At 41.9% G+C, this 27,149-nt stretch overlaps 1 protein-coding gene across 2 annotated transcripts in view; it reads right to left on the reverse strand.

The window, feature by feature from the left end:
* Positions 1–27,149, reverse strand: part of LOC111530207 (nuclear RNA export factor 2) — a 67,667-nt gene that overhangs the window by 11,541 nt on the left and 28,977 nt on the right. Inside the window, exon 3 of one of the 2 annotated variants that reach the window (XM_023197318.1) lies at positions 8,467–8,562. In XM_023197318.1, coding sequence (XP_023053086.1) covers positions 8,467–8,509 — 43 coding nt within the window. In that variant the 5' untranslated portion in view covers positions 8,510–8,562. Of the gene's footprint in view, positions 1–8,466; positions 8,563–27,149 lie in introns of those variants that run through there. The other variant, XM_023197319.1, reaches the window with a different exon arrangement.

Raw genomic sequence — 27,149 nt, forward strand, 5'->3', positions numbered from 1 at the left:
CCATCTATTTTCAACACAGGAGGCAGAGTGACTTTTTAAGGCATAAGTCAAATCTTGTCATTCCTTTACTCAAAATGCTTTAACCGGGGTTTGGAGCCCATCAGTATGTTAAAAAGCTATGAGTCCATAACAGTACTCAACAACAACAACAACAACAACAAAGACCCCTATTGGTGACATTTGGAGGATGTCCAGAAACCAACTCATTTTCATGAAAGTCCATAGATGAAAGGGAAAAAAATCAAAGATTAAAGTGAGGGTTAAGGGCACATGGTCAATATATGGAGCACAGGTATTCCTGAGTCAGAGTCATTTTTGAGAACACGCGTTACTTCAGAAATAACGTCACTGAGGGGAAGAAGGTGTAAAAGTGAGCTAGCCAACAGCTACAGCTACAGCCTCAAGCAAGGCCTTGTGTTGGACAAGAGCACATGTCATAAAAAGCCACAGAGGGACCGGACAGAGAGAGACGCCGAAGACAAAACACACACAGGCGCACGTCCACTTGCTGACCTCTGGCATCTCAGCACAATCCCTGTCTCGCAGTTGTGCTGCCAGAATTACAGGTGATCTCAAGAGTATTATAAAGCAGCTAGTACTTCTCACCCAGACCGCCTGGGTTTCCGCTCAGGCCCCACCAGGTACTGGCTGATCCTCCCACACAGACATAGTAGTGAGTACTCTTTATGACATCATGTGCGTTCCTACTGGTACTTCCTGTGTTAGTCTGGAATTCTGCCTACATCACTGCCATGCCACTGAGTGCATGGCATCAGCATCCCTGCTATGGCACAGAAAGAACGGGATATGAAGAACACCAACCCTTGCCCAGTGGCAACCAACATTTGCTCAGTGTTGGGCAGACTCACTAGGTTTCTCTTGACCTCCTCACAGAAAATCCATGATAATTCTATCCACAGTCCCTTTTCAGATCATGAATATTTAAAAGGTTCACAGATGTCGGGTACATTTCCCAGCCAAGTCAGTGGCAGAACAGGAATTATGTCCTCATGTATATTGGTCTGCCTCCATACCCTGAGTGTTCCTCCAGAGACTGCACTGGTTCTCCCTGAAATGGCAAGCTTTCAGGTCTCATCGACAGATTTTTTTGTTAGCAGGCCAGGGATGATGTTTTGTGCTAGTCACTCCTGTTGGGGTGGGAACCAGGTGCCTTGGATAAGGTGGAGATCTCTGTCTTGGACCAGATGGGTGTAATCTGTTTGGGCCATGGGTTTTCAGATTAGGAGTCACTTTGGGCTGGTAGTGTCTGGCATAGAAGAAGGACCTAATTAGTATTTGTTAAATGAATGCATGTGATGTAGGTTTGAGATCATCGACAAAACCACTTTTGAGAATACATCCATCTGAACCATTTCTACCGACCTCTATTTATATTTATTCCAGAGCTATTCGGGCTGCAGAACTATTTCATAACCTGCCTGCAAAACTAGAATGAATTAATTTTTTCTTCTGCAACATTAATATTTTTTCATTAATGTATCCTTAGAAACAGAACTGAGTACCTCCCTGCAGACTGTGGCTAGAACTGCAGCTTTGAAGATCTCAGAGAAGGAGGCTTTTGCAAATAGTGGTGACAGAAATGAGGAGAGGCGTTCCCTGAATCCAGCAGACAGAGCTTTCTGGACAGCTGGTCTCTGTAGGAAGAATGTTCTGGACCTAAAGGCATGTTGTGTTCACTCAGCCTTGTGACAGACAGGAAGCATCATCATCTCTGTCTCAGAGAAAGGGAAGAATGTGTGGTCTGTGTGTCCGTGTTGCCCATGCAAGCGTTAGTGTTTTGTATTACGTGCTTCTACAATTAGGTTACAGATACGCGTACTCCAAATCATGTTGGTAAACACATTGCCACACAACACTGGATCCTACCGCACATTTCTTTTCATGTGTTATGCATTATATTTGGCCAAATTTTGTTTCTTGTTCAGAATATGCTTTTCAGTGCTTTTTTTCCTTTTTTACCTCTCGGTGTTTTAATATTTGAACTGACAGTTTTAAAATAAGAAAGTAATGAAGTTCCCTGTACACAAAAGTAATGGAACAATATCCACAGATTGACCAGGGTTGCAGAGCACCTCCAGCGGGGGTGGCCAAAAAACCCAGTGGAACACAGCCAGGGCTTCAAAGTGGGTCTAAGATTTTGAGTCCCTGCTCTACAGTTTCCCAGGAGAAGCACATGAGTACTTTTAAGCATAAAGTGATATTTTCCTAAGGATTTTCAATGATATTTATACCAGTATACACTTCCACTAACCGTGTGTGAGTCTACTTTTCTGCAATATGCCTAATCATTCAGAAGTCATTCTTACGCTTTGATCCAGACTTTTCACTTTTTGAATGTATTACATAAATCACTCTCTGTCTAAATACATACATATAATTGTATGGCTGTGCTTTACAGGTTCTTCGGGACAGAAGGATGACGGGACCAGAGAGTGGCTGATATTGTCAAGGGGAGAAGTAGAAATGACTGCCCTTGGAATGAAGTAGACATGGCAAGGAAGGGGCATGAGTACCTGACATACAGGGTGAAAAGGCCAAGGGATGGATGTGTGGGTCAGAAAGAAGAGGGTGAGTACAGAGAAGACAAAGAAACACACATTGAAAACGCCTCCAGGGAACTGAATTCATCCTGGTGATACGCTCCCCTCTGAAAACTCTCCTTCCTTCCTGTCCATGTACATCTTGTCTGTCCCTGTTACTTCACCTCAAGTTGGACACCAGAGAAACAGTTCCCACACAGTCTGAAAAAAGGAGAGATGATACAAGGCAACAGTGTGCAATGATGAGTCTCTTGGACAGAAGGCTGGAGTCGGGACATTCATTCCAGAAACCACACCCATCATTGCCCAGCAGACTTTGAGTGGGCCCTGTCGTACCGCTCATTTCAGCCTTGACACAGAGTCGCACATTATTGGTTATGGGCATAGGATTTGAGGTCAGATCCATCAGGATTTCAATCCTGGTGCTAAATGCTACGATCCAAGGCAAGTAACTGACCTCGCTGTGACTCAAGTTCTTTTTGCTTGTTTTCCCCCTAACTCAAAGATAGTAACAGTTTCTACCTCATGGGGCTACTGTAAAAATTAAGTGAGTTAACACATGGAAATATGTGAAAAGCACCAGGAGAAACGCCCGTGACCTAACAAGCACTATAAATAAGTTGTCTACTACTACGTCGAGAACTTAGTACAACATCTGGCGTTTATCGAGGGAGAAATACATGTTAGTTGCATTCGTTGTTATTAGTCCTCCTGTAAATGACGAGATGAGTGAGTGGCATCCGGTTGCCACGTCAGCTATTAATGTATTTTACAAAGCGGCAGTAGTAAAACAGGGCAGCCCCGGCTCCAGTGGGGAATCCTCTGACATATGGATTAAGGGAACCAAAACTGAAAGCTCAGAGCATGAAACAGGTTATGTGGAAGGATTCAGTAGGGAGCTTAAGTTCCTGTTTCCAATCTTTGAGGAAAAAAATGTATTATTATGCAAGAAATGTTTCAGGTTTAAGTGGCAGACTATAAGCAGCAAGGCAGAATACTGGTCACACCACACGATACAAAGGGAAAGGAAAACAAAGTCAGGTTATAAAACTGTGTATTACAGTATGATTCCTCAGAAGAAAATATTAATGAAAAACTATGTTTTCATTTGTAAATATAAACACAAACAAGTCAGGTTGTAAAGGGACATGTGAGAATGTCAACCATGTGTAGAAGTAGGTGGCTGGAACGCGGAATGGTTATACTTTCACACCTATGCTTTATACTTGTATAAGAGGATGTTTATGGCTGGGTCAGGGTTTTGTCAAGTGCTTGGGGAGAAGCACTTTTCCTATTGACCCATATACAGCATAATGGAAACCATCTATTACTGATAATCAGGTGTGAATATCTTCTCTCTGATTAATAAGCTAACCTCACTTTTGACGACTCATTCAACTTCTCCTGATCCCAGGTTTCTTATATGTAAAAATCAGAGATTAGGGCTAGCTACCACCTCAATCAAGATATAGAACCTATAACACACCCCAAAAGGTTTCCACTTGATCTCCTCTTCATCCCTTGGCCCCATGCAGACATTGATATACTTTCAGTTACTATATATTCGTCTTCCTGTTCTAGGATTTCATACAAATGGACTCATACAAGCTGTACCCCTTTGGGTCTGGCTTCTTTAACTCGGCATACTGTTTCTGAGACCCATCCATGTTCCTGACTTTTCCTTGCTGAGTAAAAGCCCCTTGATGGATATACCATAATTTGTTCACCTTTTATGCTGTTGTTTTAATGAAGTCTCAGGAGGAAGTGAAAGGAGATCCTTGCCTTCAAAATGCCATCTTTCTTGGGCAGTCTTCTATTCTTTTGTAATAGACACAATTTCATCCTTTATCACTCCTTTGTCTCTCTGGGGAAATATTATCTTAATGTCTGTTTCAGCCTCTTCCATTTTTTCTGTTCCCTCAGTGTCAATTATTGGATTTGTTGAGTTTGTGCCATCCTTCCATTCTGATCCTGGGTTGTGGCTGTCTTCTGCAGAGGAGACTCCACTGCTGAATCAGGCCTGGGCTCACAGACACTTACTTAGCTTTAATCCATACCTTGCTCTGGCCTTGCCGGCAGTTTAGCTTCAAGCCGGACACAAACTGTGGTGGCCCCGGCTTTACCACTGTGTTTTCCCATTTCCTTTCTCTTTGAAAAAGACAATCGTCTCGATTTCTTACATGGGACTCTCTATTTCATATTTTCCAGTGTAACTATGTATTTATTATTATTGTAATATTATCATTCTGAAACCACAATTATAACATTTTAAAATTAAATATTGTAAAAAGCTTGCATTCTTATCATTTAAATTGTTCAAGCAGTTCTCAATACACATTACAGCCACTTGGGGACACTGAGACAATTCACTAGCACCAGGACACACCCAGAACAGTCAAAGCGGAACCGTGGTTAGATCCAGGCAACCACATTTTTTAACTCTCCACGTGAATTGCAGTGTGCAACCAAGGTTGAAGACAACTGTGCTAAAGCCTCAGCTTTTGGCTTACGCTTGCCAGAGGATCCTAGGAATAGCTGCCTCCTCATTTTGCTCACTTCCCACTCAGCACTGTTTTGGGGACCCAATGAGTCTATTAGCTTAGAGCGGGTGTCAGCAACTATGTCCTGTGGGCCAAATCTATCCCAGATCCCCATTTCCTTCAAGGTCTTTTGCTTGCAACCAATTTTGCTGCCAAGCACTGTGTTAATCAAGGTCCCAACTTGCCTATGCCAGAATTCACTCTAGTTCTTTTATACAAACAAGATATCTGTAATAAAATATATTACATAGCTTATAAAAACTCTGTGAGGGCCAGAAGAGCAGGCCTGGATGCTGCACAGCCAGGAGAGGTCCACCCACATTATGGAACTGCTACTGCTGAAATACCACTGCTGCCTGCCCATTAATTGACATGCATGACAGAGACTGAATTCTAGAAACTCTGCAATGGCTGCCCCATAACAACTGGAGACCTCCCTCATCACAGGTAGCCCACCCCACATATGGCTCCCATGTTATTCAGTTCCTCCTCTGAGTCTCATGTTCGCACATATGCTTGATGCAATCGGTGTCCCATTTGGGACCCTAACTGCAAGGGACTCTGGTAAATTGTATGTGTGTGAGAGTGTATTTGTGTGCGTGTGTGTGTGTGTGTGTGTGTGTGTGTGTGTGAGAGAGAGAGAGAGAGAAAGTGTGTGCACACATGTGTGTGGTCATGTGCACGTATGTTTCCTTTCATGTTCCAACTTTCTAAGTCTCTACAGTACAGGGAAGCATATAAGAATGTTTAAGAGTGTTGGAATAGTTGCCAAGTAAGCAGATTCATCGTATCTTTCACAAGACATGTTTTCTATTGTAAATGGTATATTTACAATAAAGATGGTATTTTCTATTTGTTAACATGGTTTGTGTATATTCATCTTATTTCCAACAAACTTGTTGATCTCCATTATTAATTTTAATTTTCTGTAGCTTCTCTTGAGTTTCATATGAAGATAGTCACATTGACAGCTTTATTTTCACTTTTATACATGTATTAATTTATGTGTGTAGGCATGCATGTATGACAGCTTACCGCACTGCCTAGTATGATATATGGCTTACTGCAGTAGACTCAGTACGACATTGAACAGAATTCGACATGCCAGTCATCTTTATCCCTTTTCTGATTGTAAGGAGAATACTTCTAATGTTTTACTATTAAGGGTGGTGTCTGATGGGGTGTATTGTTTTGATACCCATTGTCAGTTTAAAGAGATAGCTTTCTATATTACCGATCTGCTGAGAATTATTGTTATTGTTGTTGTTCAATCCCGGTTGGTTAATTTATTGCATACTTTTTTTTTTTTTAACTGGATCTTTTGTGGTATCTGTCCTGTCCTCCTCCCTTTATTCAGCTAATGTGTTAGATTACATTACGGATCTCTTAAAATGTTAAACTCAGCTTGCATGCTTGGGATTAAACACAACCTTGTTATGCTGTATTATCTGTTTTACCCATTGTTGGGTTTAGTTTGCTATTAATTGATTCATATTATTTGCGTTTATGTAACTAATTCGGATTGGCTAGTAATTTTGCCTTGTCAAGAATACATTGAATAAACCAAGGTTTTCTATTCCTTGGGTTTGGAAAGTTACATATATTTTTCCCCCGGAATTCATCTATGTAATCTAAGTTTTCAAATTTTCACATCTTCTTCATAATGTGATCTTTTTCAATCTTTTCTGTCACTGTAAGTGTGACACTATCTTCATTCCAAAAGTGGCTTACCTGCACCATCTCGCTAATTTTCTCTGCCCATGTGGCCAGAGATTTTATCATTATCCTGTGCTTCTGAAACACCGACATCGAGCAATTTTGTTCAACTCTCTCACATCTGTTTTCAGCTTCATCAAGGTAGGCTCTAATTTTTATCATTTTTCCTTAACATAATGGCAAGACATGGAGATTATTCCATATTAAGTAAATGATCAATGAAAAGTCCTTTCATCTACCACCTGGTTTTATTTTTATAGTTGAATACAATGGATATTCAAATATCCAATACATTCCCCCGTTTGGAAAAGACCTCTGGCTTATCAATATTGGTCTTTTTAACCAGCGCCATCGTGTCTATTCAATTAAACTATCAGATGATTAAGGAAGAGGGCATTGCATCATTGATGTAAAAGAATTTTTACTGTAAGCTTCCTTAAAGAGAAGAGCAGGCAGTGTAGAAAGAAGCAGAAAGGATGTAAAAGAAATCATACCTGGGTGGATTCAAATCCTGATTCTGTCACTTATGGCTGATGTGATGTTAGGCAAGTACTTAATCCCTCCCGGCTTCGATTCCTTCATGCAGTTGTCAGTGCTGCCATTTACCAAGTGTTTACATTCTCCCCTGTACCAGGCACCTGGTAGGACTGCCCGACCCGACTGTCTTCCTTGGGGCAGGGCCGTGCATGTGACTAGCTCTGGCCAATGGGTTGTGAGTGATGAGTGACATGGGTTATTTCTGGGTCAGAACCTTTGGTTGTTGGCTTGAGACCCTCTAGGGCTCTCTCCCACTCTGACGCAGTGAGTAACCCTTTTCTAAATGGTGGCTGCTCCATTAGTTTGGGTCTCTGAGTCATTCCAATAAGAATCGCTCAGAACCCTACATCCCGCGAAGGATCTGCACCTGCCATAAACACGCAGCAGGAGTGAGAAATAAGCCGCTGAGGTCTAGGGGTGGCCAATAAGCACGACGTTACACTCAGCCTCTCTTGTCTCATATATCTCATCTGTCAATTAAAATAACACCCTCTCAGGATTTTCCTGAGGGTTAAATGCAGCAACTTGCATGACGGCTGAGGTTATCACAGTGCTCGACATATGACAGGGGCTCAAACTATGGCAGCTGTAATTATTAAGTAACAATAGGTACTGCATCTGCTTGTCCTGACACGTAAGTTGTATCTTGTTTTCAAGAGTGGGGCACTTTATTTGCTGCCACAGGTAACATTTCCTAATGACTTGCATTTAGACACATATTGTTTGCCACCACCATGGTATCAGACGCATGCTTGGCGGTGTCTCTGAAGAGTAAAAAAGTAGGAAGATTCAAGCAGCAGAGACTGACTGACGACATAAGATAAAACGAATTAAAGAGCAATAATCAATTTCTTAATGAGCAGAATAGATTACAACTATTATAAACCCACATTCCATTGTTCTGAGTAAACAAAGGCACAAGGTTTTACAGTGTTAGAAGATGTAGTCTGAACAGGGTTTCCCCAAATATTTCCTGAAGAACACTGGCACCTCAAATGCTCTGTGGAAAAAAATGTTCCATTCCCATACAAGTTGGGGAAAGTAGCCCTCCCTTTGAGACTCGTGTTGTATATTAGCATGTCATCTAAAAAACCCCTACAGTATTCGTTTACCTTCAGTTCTGTATGTCCCACACTTCCTTAGAGTAGAGCACATTTTGTTGTTGCTTTGTCCTGATCCTAGAGTCTCACAGAACAAACTTGGAAATGCTGAAATGAGAGAAAAATAGATTATTCAGGCTACATGTAATATCAAATATCACAAATGACAACATTCTCTGACCATCTGCCAAGCAATATTTAAAACCCCATAAGATTAAGCACAATCTTGCTCTTTGCTCAACTTCATTCACCCAATACCGCTTTCATGACGTACCAAATGTTATCACCCATGATTGTTTAACTTAAATCCGTTCACTATACTTTTCCACAGGAAAAAAAGGAGAGAGTTTTCAGGAAGGAATCTAAGAAGCCATCATTAGAAAATCAGGGGTTGATGGGGGAAGAAGCAGAAACAAAAGAGTGTCAAGCTATACAAGCTATACTACTATAAGCCACTGAGACATCCTAAGCGCATACACACACACAAAATTGTCACCCCACTCCCAAATGTACTTTTTAAAGCCAGTGAAGTTCAAACAAAGTATAACAAGTAAATTCTGAATCTTCACATCATGACGACTTGGACACTTTTATTGAAATATCAGATTCTCTTTAAAAAACAATTCCCGATTCCCCTCTCTCCCTTTCGCCCACCCCCCTGAGCCCATGTTTGGAAAGTCTAGTAGAAAAATAAATCATGGAAACAAAGAGAATCTTTACATAATCGAAAAAGAGACAGAAACTAAAATTGGGTCTGGAATCATCTATACAAACTGGGATCTAGGACGTCTCAAGTGTCCTTAATAACAACATGGTCTGAGGAGGGGCAGAGGACAGAATCACCTGGCACAGACGGTGAATCAGGCAGGGTGACTGGCAAGGGTAGGGTTTTTTGTGTGGGGGCAGGAAGGGGGGGATCCCATCAGGCTTCCACAGCCCTGCCCAGGAGAAACGACTTACAAGTTCATGAATTCCCACCGCCCCACTACCAACCCTACCCCTATCTCTTCAACCCCACATTCTGCCCCAGTGCTTTCTCCTCCTTCACTTCACTCTCTACCAACAACAGCTCCTGTGAGTCCAGGATCAAGGCGAACAGCAGACATAGATGCATGGGTGCATATGCGCACGCCCGCCCGCCCGCCCGCGCGCGTGCACACATGCACACGCCCGCACACACACACACACACACACACACACACATTCTCTGCCAGGTGTTCACAAGTTTGGCCACATTAGGAAAGTCCTCCGCTACCTTCACCCACACCCCCCATACCCCCCCGCCCCTCCTGCAGCCCCTGCCCCCCCCCCCCCCCCCACATCACCACCCCTCCACCCCCCTCACCACCCCACCCCACCCCACCCCCTCAGAGCCTCTGCTATTTGGAGATTGCTCAGCCACCCCTTAAAGCCCAATTCTCAGTAAACTTCTAGTACCGGCTGGTTCCACTCCTACCAGACTTCCTTCCAGCGTGGCAGGATATGAAAGTTGCCCGAAGGCTTGAGATCTGAGCTGGAGTCCAATAAAACTTCCGCCTGAGTCAGGGCGTGGAGCCGGAGGCACCTCTCTGACGGGATTTGGAGCACTCAATCTTCACGTGAATGGGAGGGTGCAGAATCTCACGTGACCATAAGAGTCACATGTACAACAGCCATCGGTTAGCTGCGGTGCTCAGAGGACCGCAAAGGCTTTGCCTGCCACCAGATGATAGGAGCCACTTGGCTGTCCACACACGCATCTGCAGAGTTCGACAGCTCACAATCTTCACGTGACAGAGAGGAATGAGCCTGACACTGTGGCCATGGGGAGGGGTGGGTGGGAGCAGTGTACATGACCATAACATCCACATGACCCTAAACAGTAGGTCATCTATATGACTTCGAGGGCTGAGACTTCCACATGCTGGTAGCCAGTAATGGCCAGGTGAGGGAAGAATCCATGTGAGCAACAGGGTTCAGGAGTCCACCATACTGCAGTGACTGGAAGAGCTGGGCCCATCACATGACCATAGGAGCAACACGACAAGAGAGGCTACATGACCTCAAAGTTTTAGAGCCCTTGGTGCTGATATGACCAGTAGGGCCCTATCAGTAGGACTCACAATTGTAGTGTTCACATGATGGTGGCATCCACATGACTTGCAGCCTTGGGATCCTGCAAGGCTCAAGTACCCAGGATAGGTGGGTCAGCTTGGGTCAATTTCCTGACAGTAGAATCCAACCACTGTAGAGTTCTCCTGATCTGCATGTTTCAGGGGATGGTTCTGTTCATGAGACCCGGAGCTCTGAGATTGCCCGTATTACGGAGATGGTGGTACCTCCAGATAACCTTCCACAGCACACAAACTTGAGCTTTTGCCACCCCCATCCCACGTTTTATTTATGTATGTATGTATGTATGTATGTATGTATGTATGTATGTATGTATTTTTATTTTTTGAGGCGGAGTTTTGCTCTTGTTGCCCAGGCTGGAGTGCAATGGCACCATCTCGGCTCACTGCAACCTCCACCTCCCGGGTTCAAGCGATTCTCCTGCCTCAACCTCCCAAGTAGCTGGGATTGCAGGCGCCCGCCACCACGCCCAGCTAATTTTTGTATTTTTTTAGTAGAGATGGGGTTTCACCACGTTGGCCAGGCTGGTCTCGAACTCCTGGCGTCAGGTGATCCGTCCGCCTTGGCCTCCCAATGTGCTGGGATTACCGTGTGAGCCACCGCTCCTGGTCCCCCATCCCTCTTTAATATATTTTATGTGTTTCATTTCTAACAACACGTGAAATTTAATACTTCACGATGAAAAAGGTCCTCACTAAAACCATAATCGTTGACACTACTGCAACAGCCTAAGCAGTCCGTACAGGTAAGCACTGTTGATTTAATTTCATACAGGGCCAAAGGAAATTAAGGCAAACCTAGTGAATTTTAGTTGTTCATTTGAACAAGAAAATGTGTATAGTGATTAGTATGTGCCACACACTCCAAAAGGTTAACGCATTTAAGAGTGCTAACTCTATGGAGTAGGTAGTATAACAGAATTTTACAGACGAGGAAATTGAAGCACAGAGGCGTTAAGATCACTTGCCTAAGAGGTCACAGACATTGCAGGTGGCAAACCGGCTGTCTCCCCCAGGCACTATGGTGCTAGACTGTTCTGACCACCCCCCCGGGTTTTCCAAAGGAAATTAATTTTAGTTCAGCCGTATTAATTCACACAAACTGGAAGACAGACCCGGTTACTGAGAGTTGAGGTCTTGGATGTTCTCATTGAAATACCAACTAAGTAATTTCAATTACTATCAGTAATTAGTACCAGTCAATGCTGAATCTAATTGAGGACCTCAGGAGATTCATTTAAATGTATACATACAAACCTACTATTAATATATAAAATATGTGTATATGAAAGTCAGTATAAAATGTTTGAGGTTAGCTGAAAACATTTCCTTCTTTAAAAAAAGTTACTGAAAAGAGAAAGATTGGCACTTTTAAAACATCATACCTGGCTCTGGCCTGAACTGCAACAATTCTGTAAGAGTGCAATCTGAATTATAATCAGATTTTACTGTGTTTTTATTCTGCCTGTCTCCCCAGAAAGGATAGAGAAAAGAGAAGGAGAGTACACACTGCAGTTGTTGTTAATCGCAATTTCACGACCACCTGTTTTGCTGATTTGCGTGGGAAACTGCGGCTTCATCTGCATGTCCAAAATAAATTTGGTGGAGTGGAGTCTTTCTGGTTTGCTTGTAGAGGAAAACAATGCTATACAAGCGTTGGGATTACTTTGCTAGGTTCCCGCACTGTGGCCTGGCTACATAAATAAGCAGAAGAAAACTCAAGAGACCAAATTTTCCACCACAGTTAAAGTTGAATATCCTAGTGAGGACAACAGGCTGTGTTTGTGGCTCTAAGGTTATCACAGGAAGTCATGACATTTGGACGAGATCGGGTGCGTTCAGGGTGGTATGGCCGTAGACTGAAGTCATGATATTTGGAGTGAAAGACTAGGAAGTGCCAATCAGTGGGTCTCGGATAATTCTGGAGAATTATTTATGGGACTCATGTAAATAGAGAATATAAAATGGGGCTACATATTTATGAAAGAGCCTATTATGAAAGTTCAAGTTGGATTTAGGAAGTATCTATACAAAGTCACAGGACGGAAGCCTACTTCAAGACCTGGTATCTGCCCTGGCCCCAGTTTCTATCATTACATACAGATGAGCAGATCACCAGTAAAAGACACAGCAGAATTTTATCTAGCCCACCTATGCTCAACTGGAACTTACACAGTATTGATGATGGTCAAATTCTTTCACCAAAAGACAAATCCTGATTATAACTCTTACGTTAAGTCATGGTTTGCTCCTGTCAGACCTGATACTCATATCATTCGCTCTTTCTCTGAGATGATTATCAGGACTTTGTTAGGATTTTAAGTTACACCAATGGAAGTCGGTCAGTGCTCTAATATACACGAACAACGGGGGAAGGTAACTCTACAGACAAAGATCCGTATGTCTGGGGTCCAGTTTAGGCACTGAATTTATTAGGCGCTGTGTTTACTGGGGTGAGACAGGTTGATAAGCCATTTCTCTTGCATGTGATATGGCAGGATTTAACGGGAACAACGTCTCCTTCTTTTACCTTTTCGTTCTGTGGTGGACATTTTGGGGATCCATGCTAGTGGCTTTAGGAGGAGTGGCTTTACCTAACAGGAAAGAGAGAAAGGGGAGTACTGGAACTCCCCTTTCTAAAACTTACTTACTTACTTAGAACTCCCCTAAGTATCAGAACGGTCGTGACGTTGTTAAATTAAACATACTCTAAGGCTTTTGGTTTGAACACAGATACATACACCTATGTATCTGTGATCAGCCTATCACTGATAAATTATTACCAGTGATTAGATCCTGTGAAAAAATGCAAGATATGTAATGTTTGTGTTTTCTTTTAATCCTTGGATTTAAAACATCACGTAGTTTATCAACAGTTATAGAATGACTCACTGGCTGAATTGCTCAGTTGGCTAAGTCAATCAAGGAGTTAGCGAATAATGAACCAGTGAACACGATTAAGCTCATTTGACAGTGTAGATGCAGACTAAGGCAAAACATGAGCAAAAACACATTACATATCTTGTCTATGTGATGCTACAACGTCTTTATTAAGAGCTTCCATTTATATATTGATAATTAATTTTCAAATCTGCATATTCGCAGATTGGGTGATTATCTCATTTTTAATTTTCTTTTCATATGCATATTTGGTATCGTTATGGAAACATATTCTTTTCAAAGCGCGAATAAACGCGTGCATTAGAGGAAAAGTTTGTTGTTCCATTTTGGTACATTATAGGAGTCTGACTCTCTTCTTTTTTCTCTCTTTGAGACGGAGTCTCGCTCTGTTGCCCACGCTGGAGTGCAGTGGTGGGATCTCGGCTCACTGCAACCTCTGCCTCCCAGGTTCAAGTGATTCTCCTGCCTCAGCCTCCTGAGTAGCTGGGACTACAAGCGCGTGCCACCAAACCCTAATTTTTTGTGTTGTTGGTAGAGGCGGGGTTTCACCTTGTCAGCCAGGATGGTTTCGATCTCCTGACCCCCTGACCCACCCGCCTTGGCCTCCCAAAGTGTTGAATTACAGGCGTGAGCCCCCGCGCCCGGCTGAGCCTGACTTTCTTCTAAAGACCCAGGGCTTTTAAGGTTGTTCCATATCGAAATCTGAGGATCTTTGATATCTTTATGAAGTCTGTGTCACGTGTTTACAGAGAGACAAAACTTAACAGTAAGTGTGAAGAATTCATTTACCTCTGGTCAAATAATCCCGACACGACATCATCTCGGGACAACAGCGAATAGAAAACTTTGCCAACGAAGCGAAAAAGAATGAAAATGGGATTTAAGCATCCCACAGTGGATGCCTGTTGAGGTTCTTCCAAAACATATACTGCACAGGGGAGAGCTCTCATGCTTTGTAACTGCCTGTTCATGAATTCAATATAGGTAGCTCCCGAATAAAGTATCTGTCTTTGTTACCCGAAGAGTCACTCTATTAGGAAACAGGAAGGGCTTGAACATTGTCGTTACTATGCTCATAGTGGTATATATCATTTGAGTCTGTACCTGCAGGTGACATTTTTGTTTACCTACACAATATACATTCCTCACCTTCCTGACTGGGCTCAGGCTTCCATCAGTGTATCGCCTCCATCAGTGTATCTCCTCCCAATAGAGTCATGTGCTTGAGGATATATGGTCACATTCTTAGCTCCAAGAGTGGGTCCAGAATTAGTCTAATCTAATCCAATAATCCAATGCCCAATCCAGCAGTGCTTGGGTCAAGACTTAGCCTGGATCTTTACATCTTTCAGTTACTGGCTCAGTTAACCATGAAACTCACCTTGCCTCTGAACTCTCAGTTCTATAAGCAAGTATCTTTCCTTATTGGATAACCCAGCGAGACTTGCACTTTCTGTTAGTTGTAGTTTAAATATCCCTGACCAATACACATTCAATTTTGTGGCCATCCTGGACATCTTACAAAGATGGCTTTCTAAAATAAAACCAACATATTGGTCTTTCGGTCAAAGATTTTTACGTCTCATTCAGAGTTTCTACACCTAATCTTGTCACAATCCCGGGTGATTTCAATGTCCGTGTAGAAAACCAATCTGATTCCAAGCCTCATGGTCGCAAGACCTCTTATTTGACTGTCATGCTCATGGGCACTCCCTGGATCTTGCTACTTCTTGGAACTGCCCCAACTCTAACTTTTAGATTTTATTGCGGCAACCTTCTTGTAACTCTGAACATCGTGCTTTATATATTTCTTGGCTATGTTTTTGAGTGCACGTAAGTTCAGACGTTTTAGCTCTTTGACAAATGCTCTATCATGACTACATGGTGGCCTTCTTTATTCCAAATAATTATTGTTGTGTCAACGTCTGTTTTTTGTCTGATACTAATACAAAAGTAACAGTTTTAAATGGTTTGACTTGTGACTGGTATTGTGGGGTTTTTTTAATGCTTTTTTTTTTTTTTTTTTTCCTTCCATCACTTTATTTACTTCATTTCTGTGACAGGCCAGAAGACTTATGTGCATGATGCCCGATACTGAGATGACATTGCTATGAGAGACAAGAGAGCCAAGGTGAGAGAAGGGGCAATCAGCAGGCAAGTATATGACATGCTGGGCTTTCATAATCCTGCAGCTTCTCAAGTTCAGAAGACTCTCTACAGGCAAAGAGGTTCTGGTGGATGACAGGAAAGATCTGGGACAACTAAGCTCCAGATAAGACTACACTAAGACTACTTTATTAATCAAGAGTGGTTTCACTGAGGAGAGACAGGGGCATTTACTGCTGAGGATTTGGGACTGGAGCACAGTTAGACAGGAGGAATATGTTTTGGTGACCGATTGCACAGCATAGTGAGCAGAGTTAATCATAATGTATCATATATTTCAATATTGCTTTAAAAGTAGATTTTAGATCTTCTCATAACAAAATGTGGTAAGTAGGTGAGATGATGGGTATATTAATTAGCTTGAGTTAGTCTTTCTAAATGTATACGCTTATCAAAATATCACATTGTACCCCGTAAATATATACAATTTTGTAAAATTAAAAAATAAATAAATAAAATTTAAAAACAAATGAAAGGAACACAGAACTTGAAGTCCAACATTTTGCTATTACTAATAGAACCTCTCTTTTACTTCATGACACTTGACCTTTCTTAGTTTCAGCTTTCTATTTAGCTATAGACAAAATTATCCATCACGACCCTCGCTTTGGTGTGAGAATTAAATGAAACTTACATAAAGCTCTGTGTAGAATAAGGGCTGAGTGGTTTAGCACTGTGGGAGCAGCTGAGTGCCAAACGCTCCTCCTCTACCACCCTCTTTATTTAATCATCAGTCCCTGGGACACCGGCTGCCATGGCTATGCACATGAATACCCTTGAGGGTAAGGAGAATGCATGCTACGGCAGGAACTGTGGTACTCACGCCTGAAAAACAATGACTGTTAACCAACTTGGTGCCATGCTTAAGTCTCCCTGGGGTGATGGGGTCCTTCCTTTTCTTTCTTTTTCTTTTCTTTTCTTTTTTTTTTTTTTTATAACTGACAGGGGTTCATCCCCAGGCCCATCTCAGGGATCCACAATCACAAATAATGTCCATATGGCTGCCCCAAGCAGCCACTGATGTTCACCGGGCTAGACACAGTGACCCAAGAGCTCTAGCTTGATCCTTGCTAAACAGGACTCAAGTGCTGTATTCGTTTCTTCAGGCTGCTATAACAAATTTCCTTAAATGGGTGGCTTAAAACAACAGAATTTTATACTCTCACATTTCTATTGGCCAAATGTTTGAAATCAAGGTGTCAGCAAGATTGGTACCTTGTGCTGGGGGTGGCAGTTAAAGGGAGAATCTGTACCACACATCTCTCTTAGCTTCTGGTGGTTGCTGGCAATCCTTGGCATTCCTTGGCTTGTGGCAGCTTACCGCTAATCTCTGCCTCGGTTGCCACATGGCATTCTCCCTATGTGTCTGTCTCTGTGTCCCAATTTTCCTCGTCTTATAAAGATACCAGTCATTGGATTAGGGCACGCCCTAGTCCAGTGTGACTTTATCGTCACTTGATTACATCTACAGAGACCTTACTTCCAATTAAAATCACCTTCACAGATTCCAGGTAGACATAAATTTGCGGGGGTGGGGGGATGCATGCACTATTCAACCCAATAGAGTCTACCCTCTGGCTCCCCAATATTTACATTCTTACCGTGAGTAAAATATATTCACCCCATCTCCAAATCCCCCAGATCTTCACCTATTCCAGCATTAACCCTGAATCCAAAATCTCATCTAAAATTGTCAGGATCTTACCGAGTAGACTTTGGGTAAGGTCCACCCTGGGGCAATGTTCCTCTCTGTCTGCAGGCCTATGAAGCGAGAAAACAAGTTATCTACTTCCAGAATACTACGGTGGGACGGACGTAGATTAGACGTCCCCTTCACAAAAGGGAGAAGGTGGAAAGATTAAAGGGATTGTTGCTCTGGGGCAAGTTCACAACCCAGCAGGAAAAAAGTCCATTAAGATTCAGGCCAAGAGTAAACTTCCATGGCTCAATCTTCTGCCCCATGGGCCCTTCAGGGAGGCAGCCCCAAATTTTGGGACCCTCCAGGGAGGCAGCCCCATCTTCCTGGCTTTCTGGGTCAGGGATTCAGTCCATCTAGCCCTCCAGGGTAATGACGATGCCATTTCTGGTCTGGTCTTCCATGTTTCTGCCTTCAGAGACACGTTTCTTTCATTTCTGTCCTATCTCTGGCCATTTCAGTCCAGGCTGGCAGCATTTCTGCTAGTATAAAACTCTCAAAATCCTTGCCAGGTTTTGTGGATGCCAAGGGGATCCACGCAACTAGATATGTAGGCTCTGTGTGGGTCCTTCCTGGATTACCCTATCTCGTTTCCTGGCTTATGCCAAGATGGTTGGTTGGGTCCACATGCCTAGTCTCATGAGCAAATGGCTGTTCAGCCACACCTTTCGCCCTGTTTCCATAGTGCACTATCTGGGTAGACTGTGAATTTTCCAAATCATCAAGCGTGCTTCCTTTTGGCTTAACAGTTCCTTCCTCAACTTATCTCTTTACTCTCACGTTTTACTAGAAAGAGACAAGGCCACGCCTTCCAGAGTTTGCATGGAAATCTCCTAGCTAGCTACATACCCAAGTTCATCGCTTATAAGACCTGCTTTCTACACAATTCAGTCAAGTTTTCTGACACTCTCTTACAAGGGTCACTTTTCCTCCAGTGTTCATTAACATGTGTCTAATTTCCATCTCAGACTGCATCATAAGCAGCTTCAATATTCATATTTCTAGCATCATTCTGTTCATAATGATATACGTGTTCTCTAAGATGATAAACACGTTTTACAACTCTTCTCACTTCCTTCTGGAGCTCTCACAAGAATCACCTTTAGCATTCATATTTCTACCAACGGTTTCTTTGAGGCAATCTAGGGTTTTCATATCATGTGCCTCAAGTCTTCCAGCCTCTAGTCATTATCCAATTACAAAGCCACTTCCGTATTTTTAGACATTTGTGACAGGAACAACCCACGTCTTAGCACTAAAATCTGCATTAGTTCCTTAGGGCTGCCATAACAAAATACCCAAACTGGGTGGCTAAAAGCAAGATAAATTTATTCTCACACAGTTCTGGGGGCTAGAAGTACAAAATCAAGCTGTCAGGAGGGCCATGCTCCATCTGAGGGAAGAAGCCTTTCTTAGCTCTCCTAGTTCCTGGTAGATGCTGGTAGTCCTTGGCACTCCTTGGTTTGTAATGCCTTACTCCAGTCTCCGTCTGTGTCTCCATGTGACTCCCCTATGTGTCTGTGTCTCCTTGTCCAAATTTACCTCTATTTATAGGGACAGCAGTCATATTGGAGTTAGGGCCTACCCTGGTTCAATATGATCTCATCTTAATGTGACTGTGTCTGAAAAAACACTATTTCCAAATACGGCCACATTTACAGGTTCAGGGTGGACAGGAATTTGGCAGGGGCCACTATACGACTCAGTAGACACCTCAATTTTTAAAAACTGTAGAAGAGTATCCGACTTTCCATTCATTTGAGTGCATTTTATTAACTATTTTTTTTAGGTTCTAGATCCATTATATTTCAGACATAATAAGACATTTGTCAGTAAAGTCAATGAGATTATTTTTAAAGTCTCTATCATGAAGCTGGTAAAATTAGACACTAAAAGTTCAAAAAGGACAGTATGAGCAGTAAAAATTATGGCATATATAATTACAGATGCAAAACTTCTAAATTAATTATTACTAAACTTAACTAGTGTATGTCTATTAAAAAAGGGTTCGTTCCAGGAATGAAAGGGTAGTGGAACATTAGAGAATCTATCAATCTACTTCTGATCACTTCAGGAATACTGAGTGCAAATGCTTTTTATGCTCCCACCAGAAAACTCCTAATAACGAAGTGCGGGGACGGCGGGTGCAAAGCAGGACAAAAAAATCAGAAGGTATCAGACAACGACACCAGACCAAGACAAATATGTTAGCAAAATTTTATAAGCTAGAAAACAGACGAATAAGTCATAAGTCCTTAGAAGACCACAGAAACTAATTCAGCAAGAAACAAACTTCAGAACTCTGGTATTAGAGGTGCTAAATATGGTCAGAGACTAGAAGATGTGGATAATTACTGGAGGATTCAAGGAAGGCGTCATAGGGAGAGCAATCACCCCTACACTTTCCACCACGCTGAACAGCCAGGATTTCCACCCCAGGCTCAATATGAACCCCAGTTTAATTCACATCCTCATTCTTCTCTAGCAGACCCTGTAAGAGCCACTGTAGCACATCCTACAACGGTTTAGTTTTACGTTCTGTGGGTGTCGAGGTGGGAGTATATTGGCGAATGTTCCTTTTAACAATTAAACTGCCAAATGAGAACATAACGATCAGATAGACCTTCTCTAGTATTCTCTTCTCTGTGACTGAGAAGTGATCCATGTTGGGAGAATCTCAGGACTGGTGGGCAGCTGATCAAAGCAGCAGGACAGAGGGTGCATAAACAGGGTAAGAGTGGAAAACACTAGGCACATGCCAGAACCCACCCAATGTTTTTAAACAGCTAAACCACTCTAAAGAGGACTGGAGAACCTGCTGCATGTGGCTGTGGCAAGTTAGGATCTTCTCTCTTTTCTTCTTTTTCAGAATTGTTCCGTATCTCTCAAGTAAAGCTCATGTTTAACCACTCGACTTCCGCTGACATAATTTGCAATGACTGCAGCTAACTTACCGAAGCAAAGTATTATTAGGGCGCCAAGAGCCACCTTTGCTCTTGCCCTGCTTTGACAGTAGATGCTGAAATTCACCCCCGACTCCCAAACCAATGATGAATCTGATCACCAAAACTTTCAACGTGCATTTACAGACGTCTTCATGGGGACAAACGGGGGAGATTCAACGGCACGTGTCCCAGTGAAATGTCACCAAACAGTCTGCGTTAGACAATCTTGCCTCTCTTCCTCATACCCTCATGAGATGGATGGGCATCAGCTCCTGTTCTTCCTGAACAGTCTCATTCCCTTCAAATCTCTTTTCTCTGTGGAGCCATTTATCTCTGTGAGGTTCTGATGACTGAATCCTCAGACTCATCACCCTGATCAGTACATCAAGGACCTTTATTCTTAACCCCCTTCTTTAGAATATAAAAGAGTTGTATATAATAATTGTTTTTCACTGTCACATTGATTTTTCTCACATCCTACTCAGAGCTTCCCACCATAGGTCTTTGAGCCCAAGGTCCACAGTGTATCTTTTCAACAGACTTCTTAAGCTGGAACTTTGGTTCCTGGCTGAGCCAACAATGTCAGCCAACCTATTTATTTATTTATTTATTTATTTATTTATTTATTTATCCATGAAAAATCAGCTGTGTTTATTGCTATCTAGTTTTGGCCAGATCAGGGCTGCTTGTCTGAAAAGCATTTACTTAAGCACCACTTGTATTAAGGTTTGGAACTTGACCAAGGCCGTTGGGTCTTTCATATAAAGAATGGGTCTGGAGAGGGTAGTCATGTCTTTTACGCCCACTCCTAGAAACCTTAGAGAGTGAACACTCAGGGGCCTGGTTCCTGGACTCTGAAATATGGAACAGATGATTATGCATTTGAGTAGGAAATCTGAGAAATGATTGTCCTAGGTTATGAGTTTTACAAGCTCATTCTTTTATTCAAACAACAGTTAGTTCAACAGTTTTATTTATATGTAATTGGCAAGCAATAAACTGTATACACTTACATTTAGATTGCACAATTTGATAAGTTTTGACACATGTGTACATCCGTGGAGTCACAATCACTAAAAGGTAATGAGCAAATTCATCTCTACCTAAAGTTGCTCATGTCCCTTGTTACTTCCTCCCCACTCTGTCCCTCAGCCTTTCCACGATCTCCAGACTGTCATCGATTTGCTTTCTGTTACTGTAAATCAGTTTGCATGTTCCCGAGCTTTATATAAATGGAATCCTACAGTTTGTTTCTTTTTTGTTCTTCTGGATTATTTCATTGGGCATAGTTATTTGGAAATTTATCTGTGTTGTTGAGTGTATGTACCGTGTTACTTTTTTCCTTTTTAATCACCAAGTAGTACACCACAAGTGTTTTCCAGTCACCAAATAATATGATGAATATTTCAGTTGTTTCCAGGTATGGGCTATTATTAGTAAGGCTTTTATGGAAATTCATGTATAAGTCTTTGGGTAGATACATGTTTTCATTTCTCTTGGTTAATTGTCTTGGAGTAAGATGGTTAGAAAGTATGATGGGTGTAAGTTCAGCTTTTTAAGAAGCTGCCAAACTGTTCTTCAAGGTAGTTATACTATTTTATATTTCCATTCAACCGATAATTATTAAGGCTCTACCGTGTCCCAGGCGCCATCCCAGATGCTGACGACACAGCAGTAGTCAAACCAGGCAATTATGCAAATCCTTATTCAGGAAAGCTGGAGAGTGTCCCAAGTTTGTTCACAGGAAGCAGTTTGTGGGGTGGAGCTTCGTAGGTTAGATGTTTACTAGGGAGTTCCCTGGAGCCAACATCTGCAGCAGGAGAGGAAGAAAGTAGGCTCACACTAAGGGAAAAGTCAGTCTGCAAGTGCGGGCCCAGTGACAGCTTTCGGGAACCCCATGGGGAGTTGTGGAGCTAAAAAATGCTGAACCAGAGTTGGCTGGCACTGGGCCCAAGTGGCTGGGCATTTGTACCCCACCTGCATCGGTCACTGGTTGTGGAATACCACAGGAAGGACCCAACCTTGGGCAAGACAGCTCTCTTCAGCAGCGGGTTATCCCTGAAAATAGTGACAGCTGAAGGCTATCTGCTGATATCCATGCCAGCAAGTGGGGCAACAAGACTTTGAGTTCACGGGGATCTAGTAAGTATGTCTCCGTGCCTGTCACAGTCTACCTTTTGCACTGATTGGATCCACTTCTCCATATGCACCCGGGGAGGGGCTTCTCCAGGATCCAGTGGGGCTGCATTACTAAAGAAAACTGAGAAGAAGATGGTTACCAGAACACACTCTAGCCCGCACCAGACTGCTGCAGCTAGTCCTGTGGCCAAACAGGTACTTAACTCCGTTCACCATCCATTCTAGATTCCCTTCACCTTCAGCTTCTAAGTATGATGGTCTTAATGGCTTATAGGTGGCATTGTCTGGACCCTCATCCCTTGTCACCCTGCCTTTCTCAAGTCTGGATTGCTCCCTTGTACTTTTATTGACAACCCTGGGGAGTACCAAGAAGCACTCAGTGGACTGCGTAGAAGCTAAATACATTTCTCCTTGATTCCAACGTGTAATAACATCTCCACCTTTCCCAATGACCAGATTCCATTACCCCTGTCAGGACACTGACTCCTCTCTCTGTCGGTTAGTTGATGGGCATAGAGAGGATAAAAGAGGCTCAGGTAGAATTTGTAGCTTTTAATTCAGTGAGACTCTTGTCTCATTAATGACAATTAATGAAAGTGATCCTTCTTTGAGGACCAGGGCTTCTGACACTGTAGAACCCATTGTTCCCGGGTACAGCTGTATAAATTTCCCCAACTGGGTCAACTGGAGTGATGGCAAGTTGGGGCACTCCTGCTTGCACCTCTTATTTTCCACATCCATTTTTATTTTATTATTTTATTTTATTTATTTTATTTCCGAGGACACAGAGCTCTTCAAATGTCCTTCACTCCAGGTGTATACTGAGTTCAGACGCTGACTCCCAATGATATTAAAATTTTGCTTCCTTCTGCAATCCATTCCGATGTCCTATTAGGGAAGCAGCTTCTGGTTGGCACAAAAGGTCATACAACCATCGGCTCTCATGTTCATGGGTCTATTTCCACAGGCCATTGCTGTAAATTCGGTCTCCTGATCTGCTGGGATATTCTATGGGGATCCCATCACAGTGGGTCAAACATTGTGTAAGATCTTAGATGAAAGTGAGGCAAATAAGGGCATGGGAAATGTTTGTATTTCTCTCAAAAGGATCATTGGCCATTCCACAACGAAGAGTCCAAATCTCTTCAATGCACTCGCATATCTGACACTCAACACTAATTTCTGCTGCTGGAAGTTTGGACATTGAGCAGTAGCATAGCTAGATTTGCCTATGAAATGCAAAGACCCATCCCGTTAGGCCCAGACGTATAATCGGTCTGACGCTTTGCGCACGTTCACACCCTAACAGAAATGAGGTAGCAGTTAAGAGAGGCTAGGTGACATCAGCTGACCGAGTCATTCTGTCTTCTTGGTTGTTCAAAGCCTTTCTGATGCTGGATGCTGTCCATTGAGTGTGAGCTTGTGATATAAAAATGTTCACAGTGCAAGCTCACTCCCATATTTCCAACCATGTATGTCTTCTCAGGCTTCCTATCCCTGGGCCTCCATTTTTTCTCCTTACAAACTATGAGTCAACATATATTCTAACCTCCAGCAATTTCTCTTTCCACACAAAGTGGACTACCAAGTGTACCACATGAAGTCCTTCCCACTAGGGAGTTACTTTTCTCTCCACTGTCTTTAAAGGCCACCCCTGAGTGCAGCTGTGTAGAGTCATACCCACGTTTGAAAGAAGAGCAAAAGAAAAGGAAAAAAAAAAAAAGGAAAAAATAATATGAGGAGAGAAAGCAATGAAGAATAAAAGAAAAGTACAATAGAGGCCGGGCACGGTAATCTCAGCACTTTGGGAGGCTGAGGCAGGCGGATCATAGGGTCAGGAGTTCGAGACCAGGCTGACCAACATGGTGAAACTCCGACTCTACTAAAAATACAAAAATTAGCTGGGCGTGGTGTCCCATGCCTGTAATCCCAGCTACTCAGGAGACTATGGCAGGAGAATCGCTTGAACCAGGGAGGCGGAGGTTGCAGCGAGCCAAGATGGCACCACTGCACTCCAGCCTGGGCGACAGAGTGAGACTCTCTCTCAAACAAACAAATAAACAAAAAACTATATATATATGTATACACACACACACGCGCATATATACACACACACATATATATACACACATACATATATATATATACACACACACACATATATACACCTATATATAGAAAGCAAGAAAGAGAAAAGAAAAGTACACTAGAGAGAATCAACAAAGTCAACCAAACCAAAAGTCGGTTTCTGAAAAGACTGACAAAATAGCCAACAATGGCAATATTGGCGAAGAGAGAAAGATGGAGAGCAGTGGGCACGAGGAGAGAGAAAGAGCACACAAAGGAACAATATTAAAAAATTAAAAAGCAGAATATGATTAGACATAAACAATAAAGATAATACCAAAAACAATTTCATACTGATGTAAATGAAGCCCTAGACAATGTAGAAATTTTGAAAGATAAACATATCCTGCCTAAACTAACTATAGAAGAAATAGAAAACTTGACTAGACTTAACAATCATTAAAGAAATTACTGTGGACTACTAGAGGGAGCAGGGAGCGGATATGGGTTGAAAACCTATTTATTGGATACTATGCTCACTACCTGAGTGACGGGATCTGCACCCCAAACCTCAGCATCACACAATATCCCCATGTAACAAACCTGTATGTGTAACCATTCTATCTAAGAATAAAAGTTGACATTAAAAATAATACATCTTTAGTTTAAAAAACAAATCAAGAAAACTACCAGGAAGAAGGGGAAAATTCCACTAAACATTCAAGGAGTAGATAATTCCAAGTTCATACAAACTTTACCAAAGACTGAGATAACAGCATACACTCCCAAGTATATTTCATGAGGATAATCTTGACTCTAAAATGGGATAAGTATAACAGGAGAAAGGAAATGTATAATTCAAGCTAAATGCTAAATTAAATACTGCAGACTTAAGTGATGCACAGAAATGATAATAAACCAGAACAAGTTTGGTTTATCACAGCAGTGTAAAAATGCTTTAACATTAGAAAGGAATGTTAACGTAAATCATCACATTAATGGAAAGAAACAAGATTGGGCTACCATTTTAACAGACAGGGTAAAATCATTTAATACAATCCAGTGCCTGTTCATGGAATACACAAAAACAAACCAAAACACAACTCTTACCAAACTGGAAAAAACAGATGGAAAAATGCATATCTACAAAATAATCTGCCCCAACATTTGTGCACACTGGTGACGATTAACATGGATTATCCTTAAAAATTAAGAACAGGACAAGATTGCTCAATATTGTCATTTGTGCTCAACAGTGGTGGTTCTAGCCAGTGCAATAAATAAAAGATATAAAAGATATAATGATTGGAATTAAAAAAAAAAAAAAAAACGATCATATCTATACAGACAATATATTATTTACCTGTATGGAAAAACCTGAGATAATCAACAAACTCTCGGCATTAATTGCAGCTAAGAAGAAAGTCAATTGTATTGCTGCAAATCAGCAACAACCACTTGGAGGAAAAACAACTCTTCAATGAGCACCAGTTACAACTGCCACAAAATAGTAAGGTACACAGAAATAAGTCTAACAAAGATGCTTAAGACTTGAAATGAGAAAATTATCAAATGTTATCGAGAACTATCAGCTCCAAATTAGGCAGATATAAAGCATGCTCATGGAAGAACCCGTATGATAAAGATGATGGTTTTCTCCACTTAATCTGTGTATTTGACGTGATTGCAATAAAAAATCCAACACAACTTTCTATGGAACAATAGACTCTATGACTCCAGAATGCATACTGAAGGACCAAGGGCACATAATATCCAAGAATATGTAGAACAAAGTAGAGGGGATCGGAGGGGACATGACTTACAAGATAGCAAGTTTTAATAATTAAGATAGTAAAAGAGTTCACTTATATGACAACTAGGCCAATACAAATGATAGGATAGAGAGTCCGTTAAATATAGGAAAACTTGGCACGAGAGGTTTACCATTGAAGGCTAGCTGAAGAAAAGACAGGCTATTCAATATATAGTGCTGAATCCATTGGTTATACCCATATTTTAGAGAGGAGATTGGTATCTCCCTCCATACACAAATATAAATTCCAGAAATTAAAAAAGAAAAAAACTTAGTGGAAAAAGAAGGAGGTTAAAGATATCTAAATGAAAAACTACAAAACACCGCTGAAAGAAATCATCGATGACACAAACAAATGGAAACACATCCCATGCTCATCGATGGGTTGAATCAATATGGTGAAAATGACCATACTGCCCAAAGCGATCTACAAATTCAGTGCAATTCCCATCAAAGTACCATGATCATTCTTCACAGAACTAGAAAAAAATAAATTCTAAAACTCACGTGGAAGCAAAGAGAGCCTGCATAACCAACACAATACTAAGCAAAAAGAACAAATCAGGAGGCATCACATTACCTGGCTTCAAATTACACTACAAGGCTATAGTTACCAAAGCAGCATGATACTGGCATAAAAATAGGCAGGTAGACCAATGGAGCAGAATAAAGAACTCAGAAATGAAGCCAAATACTTACAGCCAACCAATCTTTGACAAAGCATACAAAAACATGAAGTGAGGAAAGGACACCCTATTCAATAAATGGTGCTGGTAAAACTGGCAAGCCACATATAGAAGAATGAAACTGGATCCTCATCTCTCACTTTATTACAAAAATCAACTCTCAAAATAGAT

Source organism: Piliocolobus tephrosceles, chromosome 12 (assembly GCF_002776525.5).
Source record: "Piliocolobus tephrosceles isolate RC106 chromosome 12, ASM277652v3, whole genome shotgun sequence".
Classification (NCBI taxonomy): Eukaryota; Metazoa; Chordata; class Mammalia; order Primates; family Cercopithecidae; genus Piliocolobus; species Piliocolobus tephrosceles.